The 22,361-nt window shown below is 30.9% G+C and overlaps 1 protein-coding gene across 1 annotated transcript; it reads right to left on the bottom strand.

Moving 5' to 3' along the window:
- Nucleotides 1-1,196: 1,196 nt before the first annotated feature.
- Nucleotides 1,197-21,843, bottom strand: LOC136973014 (ATP-binding cassette sub-family C member 4-like; the record flags this gene model as incomplete). Its single annotated transcript, XM_067267701.1, has 4 exons — nt 1,197-1,364; nt 17,146-17,235; nt 21,379-21,597; nt 21,738-21,843. Coding segments are annotated over 4 exons (583 nt in total), but the record flags the coding sequence as incomplete, so codon positions are not given.
- Between the last annotated feature and the right edge of the window lie 518 nt (nt 21,844-22,361).

The raw sequence follows: 22,361 nt of genomic DNA, 5'->3' as shown, positions 1-22,361 counted from the left end.
TGTTTCTAAACTAAATAATACATTTTAAATTAAAATCCAAGCTTTACAAAGTACTATGAATATTATACAAGACCGTTTTACTATAAATTACTATGTCGTTTTACTCTAACATTGATTTTACAAAAAGTAGATCAGACAAGGACCGTTAGACTGATGACGTAGGCTGTTTACTTTTTCGGGTTGCATCGGAGCTCTCGCGATAGCGTGATTTACAGAAGTCACACCTACTTTTTTCTGACGCAAGCCAATTAGAAATATTAATTTTTTTACCCAACCAGATGATGGCAGGAGGTTTAAATTCGATTTTTGTATAGAGATGGCCCTCTAAAATTTCATATTTATTTTAATTTTCTCTGTTTTATTGTAATTCCTCGAGAACTATAGGATATTCCAAAACAAAGTTGGAGAATCCAACTAACCGTGAAAATTCTAAGACTTCACGAAATGGTCCAGGTATTTTATAAGAATTTTTTATGAGTATAATCGTCCCTCACCACTGCCACTCGATCGTCTTGGACGACTATTCTTGTCCCTCACTGTTAAGAGGTTAATATCAATGAACACCTAATTGTTTTTAAGAATAGGTGAAGAAAACACTCTACTTACAAGTGGATCAAGTGTCAATATGTTTAATTTGTATGCAGAAGTAAGTATTAGTTAAAATTTAAGAAATAATTGTATTTGATTTGACAAATTTCATTTTACTTTTAATTTTTTTTATGCAGTGTAATAATGCAGTTATAAAAATTCGATCACTTAAATACAAAAATTAAAATTGGTCGAAATATTACAAAAGGCATGAAATGTTTTGTTAATTGTTAAGACAAGAATAATTGTATTTTCTACACATTAAATGAAACAATCCAAAAAATCTTGTACGTTTCACAAAATATTTAGGAAATTACATGATGTTAGGCAAAATATAATGCGCAAATTATAAGCTTTATAAAATAAAATAAACAAATTCATTAGTTGCAATAGCTGAAATGTTATGCAGACAATACTTGAACAAAGAAGGTTAATGCTCTCAGTCATCTTGTCATTTCCAACATCAGCTATAAGTCTAGATTTTTCGACTAATGTATTAAATTTTACCCTTATGAAAAAACTGTATTCTATTTTCGTTAATCATAACCAAGTTATGCATTATTTTTTATTTTATAGGTTTATCACAATTATATAAGTTAAAATATTAATTACCTCAATTTTGAATATAGTTTACTCAAAACAAATTGTATAGGAATGAAGAGAAATACGGCCAAGAATCCTATTAAAATAGTCCATCCATAATATTGCCATAATATCGCTATCGTAGTGATGATTAAAAAAGGATTTGTAAATACATATGGAATTCCGTAAGTATTCTGTAATAAATAATAATATCAGTTTTATATAAAATACTATTAACTCGATCACTATTAATATAAATTCCAGTATAATTATTATCAAAATTATGAAATATACTATAAACATGTTAAGTTTGCATGAACTAGTCTACTATTTTAAGAAGTTTTCTATAATTTGACAACTACAGGACAGGATGCTGCTTGATTCTAAAAAATTTAAAATTACTTGGGTTTTCAAATATTCAGAAATTTCAGTAATTTATATGAGTTCTGAATGTAAAAACATTGCTGTACATTTTCTATCCAGGCATGCTGCTGCGTTGTTTTAATTGTTTAGAAATACTGTTTCATCAGCATGAATATTAAATGAAGGCAGACTATACTATTTTATCAATGAGTATAAAGCTTATAAATATTTCTCGAACATATTTTGCATAAAATCGATATCAACACAATCACACTGGGTCTTTTAACATTTATTTTCCACTCTTTAACCTTAGACTCTATAGAGAACACTACATTACTTTCTATTCCATAATGGGAAAGACTCTTTTACAAAACGATTCTTATAGTACTGATATTTCAGTTCTTTGTAAAATTAAGATTATTATGAAAGATTCACTTTACTGCTGTGAGGAAAGGCTCACATTAAATGTAATGGCATTTTTTCTAAAGCCAACACCCGTACCAAAACACCCATGCATGAGATACATCCCCATGTCACTTTTTTCCTGTTCTACTGTAATATGCATGAAGTTCAATATTTACAAATACTCAAAAAAGTTTGGTGGTGATTTTCCTGTGATCAAATGTTCTTTATTTTAAAGGATTATATCTTACAGAAACTATTTTAGTTACTTTTTGTGATTAATTACACTGTGTGTAAGTGCCTTAACTAAAATTTCAGAATTCTGGGGAAATATATTTTGTCTGTTTATACGAAATTTGAAAATTTTTTGGTTTTTAGTTTATGAACCATTTTTTCGTGTAGAGAACATTTAAGCATGAAATTGAAAAAAGATGTGACATCAAATAAATGAGGATATAGACAGTCCTGTTGGTTTCACATTGTACAAACATGATTTTACAATAAATAAATATAATCTTCACATTGGAACAGCTTGTGCATCAATATAATAACATATTTTAACAGCTTGTGCATCAATACAATAAATTTTTAACAGTGTTAATTAATTTAATTTTTTATTATTTTCATTTATAAAAACTTTCTAAAACTGAGAATATCCATAAAAACAGTTAAAGACGTGTATGATGTAGGTAAAAAACTCGAGATTTTTCGAATTTATAGATTACTTTTTAAAAATTTTCTAAAATGATCGTCTGTAAGTTACATTTATTTGAAAAGCCTTTCTTTTTTATGTTTATAAAAATTGTTTAAAACATGGAATTTCGAGAAAAACTATATGAGGAACATTGTAATATCAGATGTGTATATGCAAAAACTGGAGATTTCCAGATTAGTAGTTTAATTTTTATTGTATTTTTTACTTTGTTTTTTTTAATGCTAATGTCGAAGTTTTTAGACCGAAAAGGTATGTTTTCATCTTGAAATGCAGAAGAAATACAGATTTCTTTTACAAACTAAACTTTGTTTCCTGATAAAAAGATTTAGTTAAAAGACATTCAAGATTACCGTCTGATAGTCTGAATTGGAACACCAGTAAATTTTCTGCTTTTATATACCTTCAAAATTGAGATAGTATTGGCTAATGAAAAATGGGTACAGATAGAAATCATTTTTTTTTTAATTTGAAAAGAATAAAAAGGTGAAGAAAATGATATTGATGACTTCATCAGAAACAAAATAAAACCGTATATACATTTACAGGGATATCTCGGTTTTCATTGATAATCTGTTTTAAAATAATTGGTAAAATCTAAAACCGACAAAAGCCGAGGCAATTATTTCCATATGAATCAATTTAGATCCAATTAGTTCGTTCTAGACACTCCAAAATACATACCAAAAACACATATTATAGAGAATTAATATAGCGTTAAATACTAAAAGCAATAAGAAATTAACATAAAAGACTAATTAGCATAAAGATGAAAGCATTAACATAAAAGATAAGATAATTGGCATTAAGATAAAAGCAATGGAATTGTTTGGCCAGACGTGAAGTAATGTCTTGTCTTGTAGAAGCTACTTAGACATGAGCGTCTAGCCTCTATTGCCTCGTAGTAGTGTGACATAATTGTGATGTAATAGTAGTTTATTCCTTTATGATGGTAGTCTCACGGGGAATAATGCCTTGTGGGCGGTCTGTTTCACCCTTTCTAGGCGGTTGGCTACCGATCGGTGTATATCACGTGACTTTTTCGTTAATCGTTAATGTGAAATACACCGTTCAGTGTAAATTAAAATATTAACCCGTTGACACGCGCCTAGTGCCGATTCAGCACCAATCGATTTTTAATTAGTTCGTGTAAAAATTCTAATTGTGTGAAAAATCTGAAAAAAATTATTACCTGTCTAATTTTTCTTCAATTTTACGTTGCGCAATTCATTTTTTGCTTAAAGCATTTCATTATTTTTATTTAATTATTGGTGTCAAATCAGCACTATGGCACGCGTGATCTCGGATTTTAATTTTCAAATTTCCTGCCAGTCGTTGTTACTAAAAATAGCCGCAGCGGTGGCGCGCTCGCTTCTTTGTTTATAATCGCGTTATTTCAAAGTGAATTACTCCTAATAAACTGAAATTTGACCGGAAATTATTTAATGGTTTTACAATGGTATTTTTAAATTATTTTTATAAAGTTTTATGACACCATCACAATATTTTCCTGAGTGGAAGTAAACAATTTGTTAGCCATTTGACCCTCAGCTGACAGAGAGGGGAGTTTTTGAAAACCAAAGTAATAAAACGATTAACAGTTTGTCGTATTTCACAGTGGAGGACTAGCGAGTCTATTATTTTCTTTGGAAAAAATGAACAAGCTTTATTATTCTCAAATTGAAAAATAATACAATCCCGTGAAATTTAACAAATTTCATGTTAATATATAAAAGTTAAAATTATTCATAGTCATTTGATACTTTATAAGTTTAGTTTTTGCATTTTCAAATCAAATTACGGAAAATATAAATAAAAGTTTCATTTTTTTATTACACCAGCAAGTATTTTATACTGTTAGATACTAGTAGAGAAAACGTAGAAATCGAGGATGTAATTGTAGTCAAGCATATACTGTATAGGCCTATAAGCATGACTACGATTACGTCCTCGATATCTACGTTTTCTCTACTATCTAACAGTATAAAATAGTTGCTGGTGTAATAAAAAAATGAAATTTTTATTTATATTTTTTGTAATTTGATTTGAAAATGCAAAAACTAAACTTATAAAGTATCAAATGACTATGAAGAATTTCAACTTTCATTTATAAACATCAGATTTGTTAAATTTCACGGGATGGTATTATTTTACAACTTCAGAGTAGTAAAGCTTGCTTGTTTTTTCCAGCAAATATATTAATAATAGACTTCCTAGACCTCCACTGTGAAAAACAACAAACTGCTAATCGTTTTATTACTTTGTTATAAAAATTGCATTGATTTTCTTTCTAAACTCTGCCGTTACATTGCAACAAGTAAGCTTTTACAATTGACATCATAAAATTTCGCTTACAAACGGCCGAGATGCAACGCACGGTTTATTTTAAAAGTAGAATAGATGTAGAACGTTTTAGTATTATATAAACATACTTTTCTTCTAATACATTTTTGTTCGGTTTTTTTAGTTTTTAAATATAGTCAGTAATATGTGTTACTCTTATATAGACTTATTGATTATAACAGACATACACTATGTCTCAGTGGCGTGCCGTGACATTTGATTATAAGGAAGCTGTGTTTCTGTAAGAAGCCGAGTTACAGGGGCAATCAATTAATTGCGCGTCAGGGCCCGTTTGTATTCGTTTGTTCGATAAGCCAGTAAAAACCGTATACTTCTTTAAATGTATTTTTAATAGATTATCTGACGTACTTAATAAATAAGAAAGTTCAATATAAATACCTCCGTTATTGGAATCAATAAATTAACTATGCCCTCTAAATGCCAATTCTTCCTTTGAGAAAAAACATATAACATCTATTAATTTAGATATATCTATTAATCGTAATTATCTCGTTATAATTTTCAATATTTATTTTATATTGTCTACCAATGTTAAATTCTATTCTATTTTGATTTCCAAATTGCTTCAATTTTACGAAAGAATCGTCATTCGTCATAAATTTTATCGTCAAAATGTCGAAATATTTTTGTTGACGTATTTATATTTAATTTAGGCATCGGTCTTTCTCTTTTAATAATGTTTCCTTTTTCATTATATGGTCTTGAGCCAAAACTTTTTTAAAATAAATTTTTGAATCACTAGCCACGACATAAGGGTTAAAATTAAAATTATCAGAAAAACTTACTTGGTAAAACAAAATGTGTGACGAATATACATACCTAGTACAAAAAATTCTTCAATTGTATGAATATACTTTTAAAGAAACTTATAATTAAATATAACTTTGTGAAGAAACGTACATAAAAGTAACAAAATATTCTTTACATTTTAAATCTTAAAACAATTCACTTAGTGAAATACTGTAGCTTCCTACGAGTGGCTAATGAATGGAATCAAAGACGGTCCAGGTAGGTGTGTGTGTGCCAAATCCCGAGGATGCCGATACCGGTCAATGTCAAATGCCTCTTTTGTCGCGTCACTAGTATATATCAAAGGACGCGACAGGGTTGTTGTAGATTTTAAACGTTTCTCACCATAGCTGTAAAAATCTAAATATGTTAAACTTAACAGATTGTCTGTCGTTCGTTTTCTAGCTAATTCGTTTTAGGATCGAGTGTTCACGGAAATTTCCAAAATTTACAACTTTTCGGTCACTCTCATTGAACTGGAGAAATTTCTGTCTTTATTACATCTAATATTATGAAGAGATCAGACCCCACTGTACTCAGCAAGTGATTGGTTCGGTTAAGCTTCTGTTTAAGTAAAATTTCGGCTCTTCATCGGGGTTTTATTTATGTTTCTAATTCCCTAATCGCTTAATTATTTAACTACTTCTTAAATAGAAATAAGTCGAAACCGGTTACTTTGTACTCGAATATCTGTAGTCTTGGGAAAGAAGTGAAAAGAAATTTTTATGACGATCGATAACCGATACATAAATCGTAAATTTAAGGAAAATAAATTCTAGAGCTTTTTTGTACTGCTTGCTAAATCGCAATAGCAAGCAGTTCCTTTTCTGGAATGAATAAAAGAAAAAAGGCGATAATTTTGTTAGAGCTTGCAAGAATATACGAAGAGAAAATTAAGAGAAAACATTTATACTGGGTTAAAACTTGGCAAAATAAAAATAAACCGGCTAAACAATCTCGCTTTCACCAGTGATGAATGAATTAAGGCTTTTGGATGCCGAAGGTTAAAGGGGATACATCCGTATGTATACCAATACTTATATATAATTTAAGCGAAACGCTTCGTAGTTTTGCATATCATACGTCTCATTCATTAAATTTGGTTGTAAATGATGCTGCCAAAGTAACAGTTAATTTTTTATCACTGTACTAGAATTGTACACGTTTTTTCTGCATCCCCTTACAGATGGGACATACTAAATCGCAATATCACCGGTTTAACATTGAAATCCGTAAGTAATATAAGATGGGACAGCGGAATAAATATATCAAATATTTTAATGGATTTTTTTTAAACTCCTGTCAACTATACAGAACTATCATAAAAACATGCCAGTAAATTCCTATCAGTTGGGTTAAGTTATAAATCTAGTCTAGGGTGGGCAACCTTTTTTATAACATTGGCCAGAATAAATTTTACGTTTTTTTCCGCAGGCCGTAGTAGTTAATTGACGCTTTCTTGTGACTTGTAATTTTTTTAGTCTGCAAATATGAAATAAATAAATAAAAAGTTAATTACTACATTTATTTCTCTTATCGTTTTCAAAAATTACAAAGAATTGGAAAAATAACTATTAATTAGTTATTTTTCCAATTTAATAATCTATTAAAAATCTCGCGGGCCGGATAGAAACTTTTCGCCAGCCGTAGCTGGCCCGCGGGCCGGGGGTTGTCCGCCGTTGATCTAGTCTGCTCATGATTCACATAATCGGGCGAGGGTGGCCGAATATCTAGCAGGCGGCTATATCCCGGAGCGGTTGTGGGCTGTTAAAGTCGGACTCTTTACGCGTGTGTCGCTTCTACCAGCTAAACCGTGACGTTGGTGCTCTGTAAAGCGCATGCGCCATTGCCTATAATCTGGCTGCTTGGAAGTTGACAGGCAGGTGGCTAACAGCCCACAACCGCTACGGGATATAAAGTAGGACTCTTTATGCGTGTGTCGCTTCTACCACCTAAACCAGGTGAGGTTGGTGCTCTGTAAACCGCATGTGACAATGCCTATATAATCTGGCTGATTGGAAACTGACCCGGTTTTGACACTCCTTCCGCCACCGAATTATTCGAATATACAATAACAATCTTATCGTTTTATTCACATGTAGTATAGAAATTTGTAAAAGATACATAATGCAGTTATAATAAAATATTAATTTTAATTAATGCAAAGTACGTTAAAATATGAAAATTTATATTTTATAAAATACAAGGGAAAGTCATTGGAAGGTGGAATCGGCGCTTCCATCGCTTCCAATGACGGCACGCCACTGCTATGTCTAAAGTTACATTAAAATAACACTCTGTAATTAGCATCTGAAATGAAGAAGTAATTGAATCGAGTCCCGTCGCCATCTTAAATAACGCGCGACGGTAATTAATCGATTCTGCGCGCGTCGCGATGCAACACATTAAATAATTTATAAAAATTAAAATAATAAGTACGTTTACAAACTAATTGACTACATCTGTTCGCAATAGTACTGTAAAACAAACTGTACTTATAGTTTAGCATTTCCGATAACATTTAATTAATTTTTGAATATTATTATCTATATATATAAAAATGAATTTATGTGTGTGTGTGTGTTTGTCCTTCATGCATTACCACACCATTTATCCGATTGCCATGAAACTTCGGGAAGTTGTTTAATACGCTCCCGCGAAGGTTTCTGGCATATGTGAAGACCACCATTTTCCCCCTTTCAAAAATATATTTATATATAGATTAAGGCTTTTATATCCAACAGATGGCGCTAACTTCTGACGACCTAAGTTTGCTTTTCTGTGAGGCATTATGCTTTTCTGTGAGAATGGACTAAAGCAGATCATTTTCTACCTATCTATATAAATAAAATACAACGTTTGTTTGTTCCTACCGATTCCTTCGAAATTTTGACACAACGTTGCATTCGAATACGCACGTGTTTTTATATAATATACATGTCGAAATTCCCCCCACTGGGGGGGAGATGGACAGGATTATGGCTTACCTTGAAGAACTTGGCTTCTATCATACTATTTTAAATGCGGTATTTTGCGTTTTTGATTGCGTTTGAATAGGGTACGTCAACAGAACATACACTAAAACGGGATTTTTCGATATTCCCCAGCGGGGAGAGGGTCAGGATGAAGGCTTAGTGTAAAGAACTCTGCTTTTATTATACTATTTTAGATGCGTTTTTGATTGCGTTTTAATAGGTACGTCAAGAGAATGTACACTAAGAAGGGATTTTTTGAAATTCTTCCCACGGGGGAAGTGTTATACATTTATAATAGATACATTTTGAGCCACAACAACGCGTGGCCGGGTTAACTAGTATTTTATAAATAAAAATCAAAGAAAAAAATATAAATGCACAAAACTTAATTTAAAAAATACCTGCAACTTCAGAACACACATAAATATGAGAATCCATGAAAAAAATAGATAATAATAACTAAAATCTAGAAAAAAAATAAAACTTTCAAGGTAAGGAAATTTCTATAGTGAAATGTGAGGTAAGCGATCACGTGATGCCCGTCTCCCCATCTTCCGTAACCAAAACAGACAAGAATGAAATAAAAGCCTAGTCACCAGGAAAAGTAAAAACAGACATCGGCGCGTGTCTAGAAAATAAACTTGAACGGGAGCGAAGATGAAACACGACACTTTGTAATTTATGCTAATTAACTTCTAATATTAAAAACATTAAAATCTTCAATAAATTATAAAGAAATTAAAATTTTTTGACTGAATTCGATTACAAACTTATCAGTAAATCGGATTAAAGTAAAAATACCCGTTTCTCGACGCTAAATTTTTATTAATTAATTTTTTAAATTGGTGCCGAATTGACCGAGTGCGCGTGATTTCTATTTTACTGCGCACGCGCGTGACGACAGGTTCATCAAAAAATTCAATTAATTTGCGTTATATTTGAGTTTTCCAGCGATATTAGCTTTGATTCGCTCTTTTGTTGGTCGATTGACTTTGTTTAAGCCAATAAGTGTTTTGTTACCACCTGTGGGCCATAAATATTTTGGTAAATACATCCCTCTACCATCCTACAGTAAATCTTCGCAGTTAACTATATAGTTGGCTAAAAACAGTCAAAGGGAAACTCCTTCTAATGTTTTATTCAGTATCTTCTGTCTTTGTTTACGTTACTTTAACTAATCACAGACTTGTTAAAGAAGAGAATTGCCACTCAAAGCCCCGCCTCTAACCTTCGAAGTAAAATGTAAACAATCGCAATAAATTCGCTTTTTAAATTGTTGGTTTTAGCTTTAATTAACTAATTTAATGTACATAGGCATTAAATTACCTAATCGACAATATTTAGGTGAGTAAATATGTTTTCAAAACTATCTAGTAATAAATAATCCCGGAAAACTCCACCTCTTATAGTAAGTCTATAGCCTTGGTCACACTATGCGATTTTCAGCGGCGCAGGCGACTGCAACCGCAACAAGCGCGAGTCGCGCGTGTCTTCTCGTGGTCACACATTGTTCGTTGACATTCCGCGCATTCTTTTATTCAGCGCGCTTGCAGCGCTTTTAGCGCATGTGTTCAATTATTAAGCCTACTGCCAGCGCGCTTAAGCTGCGCTTTCAGCGCACTGGCAGCACCTCTCGACCACGCTAAAAATACTGCTTACAAGATGGACGCCTCCGTGAAGAAGTATCTTTTTCGATTACCAAACGATAAACAGTTTTTTTGCTACATTAAATGAGCAGATTTTTAACTCCTTTGCTTCAAGTATATTTTTAATAAATGTGAAATGTATAATAACAAAACGAAATATAAGAATCTATTATTATTGTCTTTGTTTATGAAGTCAAACCTACCGTTAAAAGTTGGTTTATGAAATACTGTTTTTAATTTTTATTTACAGATTCTAGCAATTTACTGCAATATTTGAGAGAGAATAAAATTTTGCCTTCTGAAGTAGACTTACCATCATTAAATCATTTAAAAATACATAAAGTGTTAATAGAATCAGTCAACGCCAATGACACAAATAAGTCATCATTTCTACGTTTTCTTATAAAAAACATCGAACTTAATGGCTTTTCTTCTAATAATACTGAACAAACGCGCGTAAATATAGCAGTAAGAGAATCATCGTTTACATCGGCCATTTTGAGATAGCTTTCTCTCCAGCAAAAGTGTTTTCGACCGTCAGCAGCAAAAACGTCACTTCCGGTAGCAACTGCTCAGCGCACTGCTGAATAAAAGAATGCACGGATTGCTACTCGGAACACGTGACTCTATAATAAACCAATAAAATTACAGTAGCTTGTGTTTGTCTACTTTCGTGTGTTTCCCGACATTTTACGTTCTACTTCAGAGTATTTACGGAATTTTAGCTACTTTTCTTATTAAAATAGCAAGCAGTTCCTTTTCTGGAATGAATAAAAAAAAAAGGCGATAATTTTGTTAGAGCTTGCAAGAATATACGAAGAGAAAATTAAGAGAAAACATTTATACTGGGTTAAAACTTGGCAAAATAAAAATAAACCGGCTAAACAATCTCGCTTTCACCAGTGATGAATGAATTAAGGCTTTTGGATGCCGAAGGTTAAAGGGGATACATCCGTATGTATACCAATACTTATATATAATTTAAGCGAAACGTTTCGTAGTTTGGCATATTAATTTAGAGTGGCCCATAATTCGATATCAGTCATTATCCCAAAAGTTTTGGATGCTGTTTATCAATGTTACAAAAGTAAATATTTGAGGGTAAGTGTTGTTTAGAGGAAAGCTTAAATCATTTAATTCATTTATAATCGATATATTTTTTTCTTTTATATCAGCATTTATTTTATTCAATTGTATATTATTAAAAGTAATCAAACTTTTTAAAATAAATCTAACAATAACTTTCATAAATTCAGATTTGATTTATATCAAATATAGCATTTAATTGTACTGAAACTGAGTTAATACAAATGTTATAATCCAGATATGTTGACAAATATACAACACAAAGTATGACATGGCACAAAGACGTTTTCTGATTGGATGCGCGTTTGCAACCGTCGCGAGTAGAACAAACTTTTTGTTTCTAGTTGCGGTTGCAGTCGTGTCCGTTTCGAGGGGGATTACTAGTTAAGGGGAACAGCCGTCACGGTTGCAGTCACCTGTGCGGCTGGAAATCGCATAGTGTGACCAGGGCTTTAAACGCTTGTGTCCATAAAACTGCCTGCAATGCTATCACCTTTAACTATGTACACTACTACCTCGGTTTTTGTTGACTTCAGTTATCGTCTATTTTTTCGCGAAAAATTTGTCTTTGTTTTTGTTGATTGCCTTGGATTTCATTGGCGTGCTCAAGTGACCTCACTGCTAATTTTGCAAAAACAAAGGGCGATCCACGCGTTTTCGGCTAAGTGTGGCATTATTTCTCATTATGTGAGCATTAGCCTCAACGCCCCACCATTGGCCAACGGTTCCATTCCCTGAACACTGGGAGATCGGTCGTGGGTTCGCGTTTCGCCAGGACAGGCTGGCCACGTGAAGTTTTCCTGGTTTTCTCCGCGTCTGTAACACCTGGATAGGGGCAAGTTACCCTTAACCTTTTCCATTTGGAAAATCTTTAACATTAAGTAATGAGGTGGAATTCGTTACGTGGTGCATTTTTGCAAGTTTTGGGTAATTCTGTAAATTGCAATATTTTGCTTCAATATTGCGCTATATTCGATCTATTTTTTGTGTCTGATTGAAAACCTATTACAGTTTACGATTGTTTAGTTTTTAGTTTTATACAAATTTAAAATAATATTCAAATTTTAAGTTTACGAACAAAAGAAAAAAAAACATTAATTTACAGAGAATCGCTGAACTTTTTATCCCTGTTAGGTAGACACATCGGTCTTTTTTTAAACAAAACAAACCCCGTCTCTCTACCTAGAGCGGGGGAGAAGTTATTGCTATTATTTACACTATGTCTCTAATTACTTAGCAAGGAGAGGAGTCGATTGTTATCGTAAAGCGACACGTTAAATCTAATGTTATAGCTTATGTTGGCTCTTAAATCATGGCCCTAACGTTTTACAAACCAACCTTAAAATTCCATCTATAGTAAAGTAAATTTAAGAATTTATATTCATAAAACAGTTGCGATGTGTTTCTGTCTGAGAAGAGATCTGCCACTTCCGCACCTTTACATTTATAACCATGTTTTAAATTATGTAAATTCGGATAGTGATTGGGGAGTTGTCTTTGACAATAAATCGACCTTTAAATGTCATATAGAAAAAATCGCTAAATCTATCGCAATTCGCCGGGGAATATAATGGCGATTTTGTAAATTTAGGCCTATATTTTAAAAAATTATACTAAGATCGATTTTTTTTACAAACCTCTTGTCTTGGATAGATTCAATCTGGGCAATGTCATCCCCTTCTTTGTTAAACAAAGTTATTAAGGAAATACACAGAGTATATTTCCTTCTAAACAAATTTTGCCATTTTCCATATACTAATAATACCGATGTGGCAAGAGTCATACAGGGACTACCTAATTTCAAAAAAAAGAGTTAAGTATTTGCAACAAATTTTAATCTATAAATATTTTAATGGCGTAATATACAATTATTTGCCCAAATTGAAAGTTTCTTCTGGAATAACTAGATCCTAGTCATTCCTACATACTTCTTTTTACTGATTAGTATTAAGTGATAGATCCTTTTTTATCGCTCCATTGATTATACGTTGCCTAATGACCATCTCCATCAATATTTTATAAAATATAAGCATTTATGCCAACACATTCTACATAATGTATGATCTTTAATTTTTCCATAATTTTGTATATTTCTATTTAATAATTTTTTATTACGTTAACTTTATTTATTTTTAATTGTATTTTATTGTAGTTTTGGGTAAATTGTGTTATTTGGGAAGGTGGAAATATATAAAACATCGACAGTTCCGATTAAATGTAAAATAAATAAATACACGTTGATGCGATAGCGTGAAAACATGATAATGTTTTGTAAAGGAAAATTATGTCAGAACATGAAATTTTTGCGTTACTAAGGAAAACACATGACAATTAAAAATTATAATTAATTGCAAATGAAAGTAAGCTATTTTCCACAGTAATATAATTTCAGGTCCTGTGAAAATCAGAGAAAATCATGGTTGAAAATTTCTATATAGTTATATGTATAGCATACAGCCTGAAGATATCATTAAAGCAGAGCTAACGAAGTCAATTTGGTGAATATGCATGTAAACTAACTTTATACATGTGGACAATTGATGTACAAGTAATGATGGGTGTTAACATTACATATAGAAAATGTACAGAAATACTAGTATGAAGAACTCACTGACAGTTCAGGTTATTGACAGTGTGCAGTGTAGAATTTTAAATATCTGACAATCACAAATTAGCAGTTAGCGCAGATTATTGAGTGAGAATTTATTGAAAATATGGACATGAGTAATAAAAATAGACTAAAATACTCAAATGTAAATGACTGACAATTACTACAAGGAAACTGTAAGAGAATTTTGTATTTTCGTAATTAATTAATCCTCTGTATGCCTGGTGGGGTCCCAGAACCACGACTCATTTTTAAAAGTTTACAACTAATTTAATTGTTGGGTTAGCGACTTAAGGTTATTAGTAGCTTTGTTTCTCTTTATGCGCTGGCGATCCCCACCAAATTTTCAGTGCATCGCGCGATATCGTGTGAACAAGACGTATTTGAGTGAGTGCCGGCCGTCACAGACCCCACCAGGCTCCCTGCGTTGCAAAATTGTATGTAATATTTTTTGTGTTTGTTCGATTTTTAAGACGTTCACGGTGTCAGTAGATAAACGTTTAGGCAGCTGCTGGGCGTCTGTAAAGAGTGTTCCAGACCCATTTTCATGGAACATACGAAACTATTATGTGAAGAATGCCTGAATTCTCGATTTCAAATTTTAACTGAAGAAAATTAATTTTTATGCCTTAACAGATAATTATATTACGTGCCATTAAAACGAAGCCAAAATACTTAAATTATAATTAGAATATATCATGATTTTCAAAAAAAGTTTTCATTTTTGTTATTACAGAAAAAGTTGATGTTTTTTATTATGTAGTCGTGTGAATAAATATTTCACGTAAATCAATGATTGTTTTATTTTAAATGTCTTTATAAATCTATTGTATATATATACTAACATAATATTCAAATTTTTTTACAAGCCATATAATGTAGTGTTTTATTTTGGGGCCTTCGAAACCCCACCAGGCTCAGGGAGAAATTTTCTTCACCAGGTGTATGGAAGGTTGATCTCTCTCTCTCTCTCTGACTCTCTCTCCATGATTTATGCATTTAATATCTAATAAAATATTATAATGAAAATCTGATGCATCATAGATAGTTTGTACAAATTCATTGGCAAATGATACAGTTAGAAAAATTTTCTGTTTGAACAATAGGTAATTAAATGAAACAACTTTTCTCTTTACAGCTAGATTTATTACTTAATTCACTATATATTATGTATTAAAATATGTTTCAATACTAACAAAAATACCAAAAACAATAGTTTGTTTCTCATAAAATACAATCCCAATGAACGAATTTATATGGAAGTTATTAATAGCTATATCAATTCATAAGTGATAGAGAAGATACCTAGTCAACAAATGCCACCTTTCAACTTGCTCTTTGAGTGTTTGCTTCGTATACTAGATCAAAATTCTGAAAACATTTACTTTTTTAACGGATAATTAATGCGCAGACTCTCTGTTCAAATTTTACGCTCTGTATTTTCTGGTTTTTAACAGAAATGCACAAGAAAATATTTGTTTATTAGTAACACAGTTGAAAACTGTAAAATAGTTTGGCAATTATTTTCATTCAGTGATATAAACTATACTTGCTCAGATTTCATATGGCATAAAAAATTGCCAAATATAAAAATTTGTATATTATGAAATAACGCTTCTAACCCACAATATAAATTGACTATAAATTAATTAGCCTAATAAATAAGACTATAATAAACTGGAGAGCTTATCCCGGATGTGATCAGCCTTCCAATTACTTATAAATGTATTTATTAGGCTAATCAATTCGTACTCTATAAAGATTGGTAAAAGCAGAGAAAAAATGTCATTCTTCTAGCGTATCAATGGTTATGCGGGTATTTCAAAGTTATCAATGTAGAGAAATAAACTGAATCTTATTCAGATGGAGTAGAGTACATGTAAAACTGATTAGAAACGTATTGCAGCTTACACAGTACAAAATATGGAAAGATCAAATTGCGTATATTCTCTTACATTTTGTGAAAATTTCAAAACATTCCATAATCCGGCATTATCGATAATTCCATACAACATGTTTTAGAAGTTTTAGATTGATCCTAAACTAATGTGAGATGAAGTTGCACTTATTCTGTTCTGGTCCGATAGATAGACCAATATTATATAATGTATATAATGTTGTTTTTCAAGTTTAATTATTTTTTATTTGATCTGTATAGACTTATTAACTTATTAATACAGCATTAATGATCATTTATTTTGTCTCAACAGAAGTTTTTTTTTGAAAGTATTAGAAATATCTCTTACATAACATTGACTTCGAATACAAAAACAAGAATTGCATAGTCAAAAAAATTTAACATTTTGAGAAATCTGATATTGTACTTTTTCATAATTATGTATTAAATTTAACGTACTTTTAGGTATAACAAACTGACAATCATTATTTTCTAAGGGAAATTTTATTTACTCACAAAACGTATTGCACACTTGATTCGAGCGAATAATGCATATTGTAATTAAAATGAATTGAGTTGGCTCATTTGCTATGCTTATTTCCTATTTCGAAACAAAAAACTAAAAACTAAAAAAAAACATGAAACTTTTGCACTAGAAACAAAATTACGTAACTACTATTGTGGGTGCAGTGAACACATACAAATCTTATAAAATTATTTCGTTGTTACATGCGAAAAACGACTGCCTATCACAATTTTAGTCAGTAGATTTGTTAAGATGCTGAACCGCATGTGTTATTAAAATGAACACAGCGGCTGATAAGTGACATCGAAATTGTGACATAGGTCCAGTAGAGCGACAGCATCAGTTATACTTCTACTATATTTGTATGTATGACGGATTGACTTTGTAACCATTCTTTATTTCAATTTATTATTATTTACTAGAATTAATTCAAATTAGAATTGAAAGTATAAAGAACAGAGATTTTGATACAAACACATTTACCGGTAATTGAATTACATATACAAAATAATGTTTTTATCGTCATTTAACTTTATTACACCACATAAAAATATGAATACGCTATGAGTATTAATTAATATTTATATGAATAATAACTTCAACTTACATTTTGAAATTTGCTGACATCATTTGCTATAAGATTTACCATTTGCCCAACATTCGACTTTTCTAGAGATGAAGGACTTAACCTCATTGCCTATAAAAATATTTATTTATAATAAATAAATATTATCAAAAACTTATGTTCCAATAACTAAGTAATTTTTAACAAAGTTGTTACCCAAAGAAATGGAATAAAATTTTCTAACTTTTTTAACAAGTGTAACAATTGAATTAATATTAAATAATGGGTTAAATGTAAATTTTTTGACTTTGGGGTAATTATGTTACATGTAAAATATACTGTTACTTTAATGCGATATTACTATACACATTACATAACATATTGTAAAGTGATGTAAGGAATTCACAAATCAAAGGATAGACAGTATATTATTAATACCAAAAATTCAATTATAAATTTTTCCTGAGCAATCTAACCCTATTAAACTCTTTGGAATCATTTAAAACTGTTTAAGTTGAATAAACATAACCCTTCATCGCTTGTATGAGAAAATGATTTCTATTAAGTGCGTGGCATTTCAAATACGCTACACTTCTCTACATTGTGAAAAGTTGGCATGGCACTCGCTTATAACTTCAATTTCTGTATTTTGCATACTATCTAACAATATAAAATGTTTCTTGATTCAAAATAATGAGTTTTATGTTTGCTTTTCATTTTTTAACACAAAAAAATAAACGCATCAGTGTTGAAATAGTTGTAAATTAACTCAAGTTGCTAGCTTTACATTGGATTGAAACTTAAAAGAAAGATTTTAAGTTTCAAAGTCAAAATAACAAATCTTTGTTTATTGTCTCCTGAGAAAGTAATACATCAGACAGCACTAGGCATTAACAAGGCTAATAAACTGTTAAATATTTTAAAACTCTGTGTGAGAATCGGAAAGGAAATTATACGATTAAGTAATGAAATTTAGAATTTAATAAGTGTTAATGTATACAATGACCCTAATCTGGATCTTAATCCAAACCATTTCTTCTTTTTCTGACGGAGAAAACAAAGAAATGCTGTTTTCTTATTTTATAAAATTATTTTCCTTCCAAATATTTATTACATTAAAGTGGGAAAAAATATATATCTTTTACATGTTTCATTCATTAACAGATGACACATCTCTCACTTTTGCGCAAAAAGGAGAAATCAAACTTCTTTTCACAAGAGCTTATCTGTAATTTTTACAAACATCTGGATATCTAACATACCTATACATCTTATCAGCTGATATAAATTCATAATTTCTATCGGAAGATACTCTAGAATAAAAAGGATAATTTCTCCCGATCCTTGGAATTCTTGACAAATCACGGATCTATGATCCCCCTCTCGGAAAAATAATAATTATTTACTAAATAGCGTGGCTAACGCTCTAATTAGGTTGGTGTCAGGAAAAATTGATAAAAAGATCACACGAACTTCCTGCACCTAAATCAAATATTAGTAAACTCTCATCCAGTAACCCTGCAGGCGGATCTTTCCGATTTGAAGCCGAACACAAGTGAGAAACAACGCTTTATTAATCCCAGATTTCTACACTCTGTAAACAAAAACTCTTTGCTTTATTATAACTGGGCCAAATTGGATTAATTGTTTTATTATACTTCGGAAAATGTTAAAGATAGCATTTGATAACCAATGAGCCAAGAGTAATTAAAAAGTACGTACTGATCGAACTATTACAAAAAACATCAAAACTTGTACACGATTGAATAGCTAACGCGAGTAAAACAGAAAATTTTGCATGTGGTGAAAATAAAAAATGCGTAAATTAAGAACCTTATAAAATTCTTAATGAAATTACTAAATACAGAATTCGGTAAAGATACTGAATGGTACAACTACATAATGAGCAAAAACATTAATTGTTGGAAACTAGAATTTACTAAATATTTTCTCATGATATCTTCCTGAGAAAGCCATGTAACAAGACTACAGGGCGAAAAATTGCATTGTCACAAACAAATGCAATATCCCGTTTGAAATTAATTGGAATTAGGCCACGCATTATAGATAAGAAAATAATATATATAATAATACCATTATAAAACTCTATATATTCTACATCGAAAATTTATAAAATCGCGCTCATTATATGCAACGAGTAAAAGTATAGTGCGCTTGCAATTTCTTCGAATTTGTTGCTTTCGACTAGTCAAGTGTTTTTCCTGTCAAATACAGACTTTGCAGAAATTTACGTTTATAACTCGGATATAACATTAAATTAGTGACATTAAAAATGTTGAAACAAGAATTTTTACGAAGGCTATTTTTAAATAAGGTCCGTTTTTTAATAAGAAGAAAAATACTGTAAATATCATTAAAATATATTTTTTTCCATATTCTACATACTTTTATCTACTTTTCTACATAATTTCCATTTTGTTTAAACATTTGTCATACCGCTCAACAATTTTTCGAATTCCGACTTCAAAGAAATCTACCGCTTGTCAAGAAGCCCAATCTACGACTGCAGTTTTTACTTCTTCTTCGTCGTTGAAATGTTGACCACCAAGGAACTCCTTTAAGTATCGAAACAAGTGAAAATCACTGGGTGCAAGATCTGGACTGTGTGGATGATAGTATCGAGTCAAAACGATAAAGCACTGTTTAATCTTTTTGTTTTGCGATCGCCAGAAAGCAGTTTTGAAACGCACCGAGAAAACAATTTTCGATAATTCAATTTCTCCGAAACAATGGTATACAAAACTGATCTTGGAATCTGTGGAAATTCAATTGATAACGTTGAAATCGTGAATCGTCGGTCCTCTCGAATTTTGTTATCCACATCACGAATCAAATCTTCAGAAATCAGAGAAGGTCGGCCAGGTCGTGGCTCATCATGCACATTAACTCGCCCATCCTTGAACATTCTTACCCATTTTCGAACTTTCCACTCATAGCATTATCACCGTAAACTTCACAAATCTGACGGTGAATTTCCGCTGCTGCCAAGTTTCTTGCATTTAAGAATCGAATAACAGATCGTATCTCACAGTCGGCGGGAGACTCAATTTTCTTAAACATTTTAAACTTCTACAGCTCAGCATACAGACAGACGATAGAGCTGCAAATGGCGTCAAAACGCGCGCCAAGCTTGCTCGGAGCAGAAGCGCATGCATACCGCCGTGATTGCGCGTTATTCTCACTTTCATTCACAAACAGACCTTATTTAAAAAATAGCCCTCGTATAAATAATGAAAAATAGATATTTCAATTTTCCCCCAGCAATAAAATACATAAAGTAACATTGTTTTCGATTAATTTTGTGATCATCGTGAAATTATAGATGTTATAAACTAATTCTTACAGGTGAAATGAATAATAAACAAAATTAAATGACCAGATTATTAAGCAAATTACGAAGATTATAAGATTATTTTAGTATCTTTACTTAAGTTAACTGTATAAATATTTCTCTATCAGTAATAAATTTCAGAATATTATTTTCAGAAAAGCACGTCCAAGCAGTACGATATAACATGTTATCATTATACTGTTCACATACAGTAATGTGTCAGTTTAATTTAACTGTGTTAGACAACACTTGTCTATGTTAATAAAGATAAAAGAAATATTGACATGTAAAGATATGTTTTTAAAATAATATGGCTATTTTTTTAACTGCGACTTTATTTATAGAAAATGTGAATAAATACTAAATTCTGCATATTTATATATAATAACGTGGTACAGTACAAAAGATTCAAAATGTGGAAATTTAAGTACTGTACATTTAAGCTTACTTTTCTGTTTATGGTAAAGACAAATATCAAATTAAAAACTTTCTTGCATTTTTTTTCTTTATATATTCTTAAGCAAGGCCATTTCTATGGTAGTAGCCCACCAATATTTCACCATTGTTTATTATTGACACTATTAGTTTGAGATCCTTTGGCTCTCATTCCAAAGCCAAAGAAATTATAAAACACGGTTTCGAAGTATTAAGAACTATTAGATGCTGTTTAAAAATCTATAATTATGCACTTAACATGAAAATAATACATAAGTGAATTGGACATTTTGTATCTATGTTAATTAAATTTAATTCAATAATGCAAACATAAAACGCAGTATTACTATAGTGTGTAAATTAACAACGAATCATAATTTTTTGTAGAAAATTTAAGCATGCAACAAACCTTTCATTTGAAAATGTCCTTTCTTCTGAAGAATATAAATATAATAATATATTCATAATACATTATGACTGATACTCACTTTTCTATATACAATCGTGCAAAAAGCAATCTTTAATTTCATTCCAATTAATTCTGTCATAATAAAATTAGTATTAAATGTAAACAAAAATATTGCAGTCACGCCAAAAAATCCAGCAACGGTTAAGTAAATATTGTATTGATTCCATTCCAACCTATTGTCAAAATAATGTACTGTTAATCCTAAGAAGTGTACTTGGCCTGCGACCACTGCCGTATCCTGCAAATATACGCGAATATCAGTTATTTAAATTATTTTAAATAACATATTTATTTATTAATTATTTTAAATAACTGATATAATTTTTCGCTTAAACATTAATATATAATTAACGTTTAAGCGAAACAATTGTGAAGTACCTGAATCAATACAAGTAAAATTAATGTTAAGAATTTCCATCCAACGAATCGTAATACAGCTTTCAGTATGTTTGGATTTTTCTTCTGTAGTTCTTTGTTCCACTCTCTGAAAACAAAATTGCAATGAAACAAACATAATAAATTAAAACAATATCCCTAATGAATATTTCAATATTTTTTTAAATTTATGACTAATTAATAACGCTATTAATACTGTCATTTTACTACGCAAATAGTGTAAGTGTTTATTAATCCGGCACCTGTTAATACGAAGTCTATCAATTAATAATCAGTCATGCTAGTAATGTTCAAATCAAAATGTGTTTGGTCATGTAGTGTGCTAAGAACCCAAAAAACAAGCGAAACTGATTTGAAGAGTGAGTCTGGGCAACATTGCTACATGTCACAAGATAGATGTAATCTTAACTCAGAATAGTCATAGTCATATATATATATATTCTAGCAGGTGAGCCTGGTATTGACTAAACAACATATGACAAAACCAATAATTTAGATTAGAAGTGCAAAGTAATCTAATACATTATTTCATACTTCTTTCTTTTATACTACAAGAAAGGTTAGAAGTATGAAATAATGTATTAGATTACTTTGCACTTCTAATCT

This window comes from Centruroides vittatus, unplaced genomic scaffold (assembly GCF_030686945.1).
Source record: "Centruroides vittatus isolate TY-2023 unplaced genomic scaffold, ASM3068694v2 contig_3073, whole genome shotgun sequence".
NCBI classification, from domain to species: Eukaryota; Metazoa; Arthropoda; class Arachnida; order Scorpiones; family Buthidae; genus Centruroides; species Centruroides vittatus.
This window is presented reverse-complemented; position numbering and strand designations above follow the sequence as displayed.